The sequence below is a fragment of the Condylura cristata genome, unplaced genomic scaffold, assembly GCF_000260355.1.
Source record: "Condylura cristata isolate star-nosed mole 26May11 unplaced genomic scaffold, ConCri1.0 scaffold00033, whole genome shotgun sequence".
NCBI classification, from domain to species: Eukaryota; Metazoa; Chordata; class Mammalia; order Eulipotyphla; family Talpidae; genus Condylura; species Condylura cristata.
The window spans coordinates 19033611-19039253 of NW_004567134.1; the positions used below are offsets into that span (position 1 = coordinate 19033611).

Here is a 5643-nt window from a genome sequence, read left to right on the forward strand (position 1 = left end):
GCCCCAGCTCCCCTGCCTGGCGGCTGTGCGCCCCGGGGCGGCCGCCTGGGCTCCCCGCCCGCCCCTCCGGCTGTCAGCTGCGGGCGCGGCAGCTGCGGCTCTGGAGGGCAAATATTTACAGCTCGCTGCGGCCCGAAGGCCTGGGGCGCCCGGAGCCCAGCTTCTCCCCAGTTCTCCGCGGGCGTCCGGACCCCCGGCCACGGGGAGCCCCGTTTGTACCCCGTCCTGCCCCCTGGGGCTCGGGGCTCAGACACTCCGGACAGCGGGCTTTGCGGTTGCCGGGAGAGGAGGACGCTGCTCAGGATCCGGTCCGCCTCCGGGCCGCAGAGCATGGTCCCGGGCCGGGCCCTGGGCGCCCTGGACATGGCGCCCCGGCCCTGCGTAGATGCCCGCCGGCGGGGCCCCGCTCTGGCCAGGGCCAGGCCCCAGCCGCAGCTCCAGCCGACATCCGGGCCCGGGCGGGCGCAGTCAGCCCCGGCCACCTGCCCGTCCACTGCCTGTGCCACCGGCCGTCCAGGAGCGACGGTTTCTGCCCCGGCGTCCCCGCCGAGGGGCAGCGGCTGTCCTCCAGCCCGAGGCCTGGTCCAGCCCCGGCGTCCCTGCCCGGGGTGACAGCTGAGCCGGACGGCTGCCGTGCCCCAGCCTTGCAGCATGGACCCGAGTGACCGGAGGGGCCGACCGTCCTCGGGCCGCACCGCGGCCTCCCTGTCGGGGTGCGGGGACAGCCCGTCCTGCCCCGTGCTGTCCACACAGAGACCGAGCTTCCCGTGGGCGGCGGACTGCGCAGGCCGGAACTGTGGGTGCTGGTGCAGGCCAGATCTGCCCCCCTGGGGCCCACGCTGGCGCCCCACCCCGCCCCAGACTCGGGGTCCACGCTGGCGCCCTGGCTCTGGCGAGTGTGCCGGGCTCACGCCTGTGTCCAGCCGGCCAGCCCCTCCTGCTCAGGAGCTATGTCCCCGCATGAGGCCATGGGTGTCCCCGCTTGGACCCGAGGCAACGTGGCACCCTCAGTGCCCCCTGGGCCGCTGCCCCTTCTCTGCTCTCGCCTGGGCCGGCCGGGAGGGCGCTGAGGCCCCCTGGCCCTGGGCCGGCAGCCTGGGCTGGGCCGTCCTCCCTCTGGCCGGGGCCCTGGTGGCTCTGGAGCTTCCCCGGGCTGGGCGGCCGCCCTGGTCTGCCCCGGTCAAGGTGGCTGAGCCAGTCCGCTGGCTGCTGTGGGCCCCGCGGCCGCCGTGAGGGGCGAGGCGGCCCCCGTCCCAGGGCTGCATCTGAGCGTCCGGGGCACTGTGGCCCCCGCTGCCCTGCTGTGGGCTGGACGTGCCCAGCACGGGCTCAGGTCCTGCCCGTCGTTGACGGCTGGCCAGGGCTTCTCCGTGGCCGGTCAGCAACCTTGGCCTGAGTGTGGGGCTCTTGTCCCCCAACCCTGCTGGCCTGGGGAGCCCCGGGCTGTGCCTCTGCCATCGCGGGGGGCAGCAGCCCCTATCCACGTGGTGGCCACCGGGAGCTGCGCTATGTGTGGACAGACACCGTGCCCGTCCGTGTCCAGCGGCCCAGGGCCTTGGCTCGGATGCCGCGGCCCCTCAGCCCGGGCCTGGTCCAGGCGGACACCCCACGGCGCTGGCCGTGCCCGGCCCCCGGGCTGCCCACGGGACCAGTGCCATCCTGCGGTCTCCGGGGGCAGAGCCCAGGCCCTGGCCCTCCAACGTGAGCCAGAGGCCACCGCCCCTACCCGTGGACGGCCGCCCCAGGGCCAGGTGAGGGCTCCCTTTCGCAGTGGCGGGTGGCCACTTTGGAGTGTGGCCAGCAGCGTCCTCAGGGCGGGGCCCCTCTGGCGGGCTGGTGGGTCAGGAGGGCAACGCGGCTTGACCAGTGTCCAGTTGTGGCGTCTCACCTGGCATTGCATCTCCCTGGTGTGGCCAGCCCCACGGGGCCCCAGGCGGCAGCTCTCAGCGGAGGGCTGTGTGGCCTCTCACTGCTGTCCGTCTGTCCATCCGCCTGTCCCCCGAGGCTGGGGGGCCCTCAGGCCTGCAGGGCAACTCTGGTGTGGGAGCTGGTCAGCTCTGGGCCCCGCTGGGCCGTGGCTCCTGGGTGGGGCTGGGTCGCAGGTCAGCAGCAGCCTCGGCCCCTGGACGGCCAGGCCTCCGGCTGCCCCACTGGCCGCTCCCTGGGTCTCCATGACAGGGGCCGGCACTCACATGCGGCCAGACCCCGCCTGCCGGGCCCTTCACAGGTCAGCAGCTGCCCGCTCAGCCCGGGGCAGTTCCCACATCCCTGGCGGCTTTTCACCCTGTGCATCTGGGCCCCAGCATCCAGCTGGCCATGCCGGTGTCCACAGCTCACCGGTCAGGACAGCGGCTGCCACTGGCACCCAGAGGCCCAGCTGGCGCCCCCGGTCAGCATCCCCAGAGGAGGCCCCAGTGGTCAGCTGCATTCGCGGCCCGTGTGGCCCCTGGAGTGGGCCTCCCACCACCGTCCGGTGGCTAACGCGTCCCCTCATTCGCCCGCAGACGGAGGACACCCGGAGCCTGACGCTTGTCCTGCAGCGTGACGCCGGCGCCCTGGGCTTCCACATCATCGGCGGCCGGCCCTGTGAGGTGAGTGGCCAGTGCCCCCCCCCGCCGGCCCGGTGCCCCGTGCTGTCATCCCGCCCCACGCTGCCCGGGAGCGTCTGGCCACTGACCAGACCCCCGCTGCCGCCATGTCCTTGCCTATGAGCCTGGAAGGGAACAGCTGAGGGGAAATAACGTCGCTCATGTGGACAGCTCGGGCTGGCTGGGGCGTCGAGGCCACGGCCGTCCGTGGGGACGTCACGTGGCGAGTGGGCACTCGCGGATCAAGGGGACAGCAGGACGACAACGGGGGTGCTGGTCCCGGGCAGCAGGCGGGGCAGCACTGGCAGAGCGGGCTGTCCCTGGTAGCCTGGGTCCACCTGGCCACTCCCCCGCGGGCAAGGGCTCATGCTGCAGACAGGCAGGTGGGGGCGGGGCCCGGCGCTGGGGGCGGGGCCGGACTGGGGATGGGCGGGGGTCCGTTGCTGGGGGCGGGGCTGCACCGGGGATGGGCGGGGTCCGTTGCTGGGGGCGGGGCCCGGGTCCTGAGGCCGCGCCCTGCGCTCCTTGGCCCCAGCCAGGCTCCCCACTCACTAGGAGAGTTGGGGGGGGGTTCGCAGGCCGGCGGCCCTGAGCGGGCGGCACACGGGGCAGGCAGAGGCCGGTCCCCGTTCCTGCTGCTGACCCCACGGCCTCCCAGCCGGCCTGGGGGCCGTTGTTCAGGGTGGACAGCGAGAAGGGCTGAGCCTGCGGGCGCAGCCTGAGCCTGGGGAGCCCCACCCCGCTCCGAGTCAACAAGTGAGGCAGCTATACTGTCCCCGGGGCGGGGGCCTCGCGTTCACACTGCGTTGTTTTAACCCGAAGGACAACCAAGATGGACCATCCGGCGAAGGCATTTTCGTTTCCCGCGTGGCGGACGGCGGGCCGGCGGCCAGGGACGGGGGCCTGCAGGTCCATGACCGCATCGTGGAGGTAAGTGGGGCCCAGGCCGCGCTGCCTGCGGCACCCTCATCCTGCAGGCCACGTGTCTGGCTCCGGCCCTCAGCTCGGCGCCGAGGCCGGTCACCCAGATAGCGCCGTGGGCATCCGAAACGCGGCGAGGGGCCAGGCGCCCCTGGCCGGTGGTCGCGGAGACAGGAGGAAAGCCGTGGCTGCCCGCTGCTGGGCCTGGGTGCGCATGGACTGGGCGCTGGACCTGTGTGCCCAGCGGGTGCCCGCCTGTCCAGCCCGCGCCCTGCAGACCGGCCCCCGCGTTGTGGGGTCACACCACGGTGCCCCGCGCGCTTAAGATGCGAGTCCCAGACGTGCGCCCGTGCGGGCCTTGGGGCTGCTGCCCGCGTGACCCCTGGGCCTTAGCCCTGTGTCGCCGCTTCAGGAGCCTGAAAGCCTGACTGCACCGTGGCTGGAAGGGGCGTGGCCTGAAGCTGGGGGCGTGGCCCGGGCCTGGGGCGTGGTCACTGGCCGGAAGGGGTGTGGTCTGTGCTCGGAAAGGTGTGGCCTGTGGCCGGGAGGGTATGGTCTGTGGCCAGAAGGGGCGTGGCCTGTGTGCGGGGCGGTTGTCACAGGAGAGCAGGCGGTGCGGCCGCCTGCAAGTGTCGTGTGGGGGCTGCGCCGGGAAGTGGCCTCGTGGGACTGGCAGGCTCTGGCCGCACCCCGCGTAGAGACTGGCAGGCCTGGCCCCCGGCGGATTGGGGCACAGCAGGTCCCATCCAGCTGCTTATCCCCGGGCATTACTGCTGCCACCCGCAGAACCCCCCCACGGAGCCCCCCACCGGCGCCTGCCGTTGTTCCCTGTGGGCCCGGCCTGGCCAGCGCAGAGGCCACAACGCAGCGGCCAGCCTCGCCCAGGCCCGTGCGGGTGCCCCGCCGGGTGCCACCATCGCCTTCCGGAGCAGGCCTTGCCGCCGGGGTCAGCGGGGTCGCTCGGCCGCACGCCTGGCCCATCGGGGTGGCCACCGGCTGGGAGCCATTGTGGACACTGTCCCTCAGGCCTCAGCTGCTGTGGACAGGAGAGCGGCCCAAGTTCCCACATGAGTCCGGTGGTGCTGCTGCTGGACCGGCAGCCCCACGGAGCAGGGGTCATTGTCCAGCCACAGCAGCGAGCCCCTCCTCCCGTGCCCCTCTGGGGCCCGTGCCTGTCACCGTGAGCCCCAGGCTGCAGGTGCCCTGGCCGCTGGTGCAGCGTCGTGCTCCTGGCTTTGGCCGCCTGATGGCCACCCCAAGGGGCCGAACGCTGTCGGCCAGCGCCAGCGGCTGGGAGGCGGCAGTGACCGTGGAGCCCACGTGGCCCCGCAGCAGCGCCCGGCTCGGTCTTGCGGGAGCAGGGGCGGGAGGGCTCGGGGTGCACGTGGCCTCAGTACCCCGTGGGGCCTAGGGGTCGGGCAGCGTCACCGCGCCAGGGTGGGGGAGGGGCTCGCGGGGGGCAGCAGGCGCCTACGCCCCCCAGAACGTGCACCCCAATACCGCGGGTGGGCGGCGCCTTTATCTTCTTGAGTTAAAATTCAAGTCTAAATTCAGAGGCGAGTCCTCTCCTTTCCCTGGCACCGGGTGGGCTGCGGCTGTGCCTCCGCGGTCAGCCCTGCTTGGCGGCCGTGACCCCGCAGCCTGTGGGGCCTGGCGAGGCCGAGGCCGACGGCGTCCCCCAAGCTGGCAGCCCCCTGCCCTGTGGCGCGCAGCTGAGCACGAGCAGGGGGGCACGAGGCTGTTTGCTGCGCTGGACACAGCGTCCTGTTCTCGCACCAGCAACCGGGGACTCCGACTTCTGGGGAGGCTCACTGGGCCCCCAGGCAGGAGGGAGGGGCCTCGGGCGGCCGGACCACTCGGCCCAGAGGCCACGCTGCCCACCCAGCCACGGCGCCCAGGGAGGTAACACGGGGCCGGCCGGAGGCTCTTCCCCCAGTGAGTCCCGAAGCCGGTGCGGCCATTCCTGCCACAGCCACACCACCAAGGCCACGCGGTCTTCGTGGCTTCTGTCACAGCCCATCCACCCTACGGCTTCCAGAGTTGGCAGCTGCAGCGTCCAGGAGAGAAGTGGGCCCGGTGTGCGTCGCCCAGTCAGCTGACTCGCGGAGACCAGCAGGCCCCCTGGACCCCACCC

The 5643-nt window shown here is 73.3% G+C and overlaps 1 protein-coding gene across 1 annotated transcript in view; it reads left to right on the forward strand.

Annotated features, from left to right (window-relative positions):
- LOC101624815 overlaps positions 1–5643 on the forward strand; it is a gene marked incomplete at its 5' end in the record, with an annotated part of 30813 nt that overhangs the window by 1014 nt on the left and 24156 nt on the right. The window contains 2 exons of the mRNA XM_012732100.1: positions 2505–2591; positions 3411–3518. Of these exons, the coding sequence (XP_012587554.1) occupies positions 2505–2591; positions 3411–3518 (195 nt within the window). The remainder of the gene's footprint in view (positions 1–2504; positions 2592–3410; positions 3519–5643) is intronic.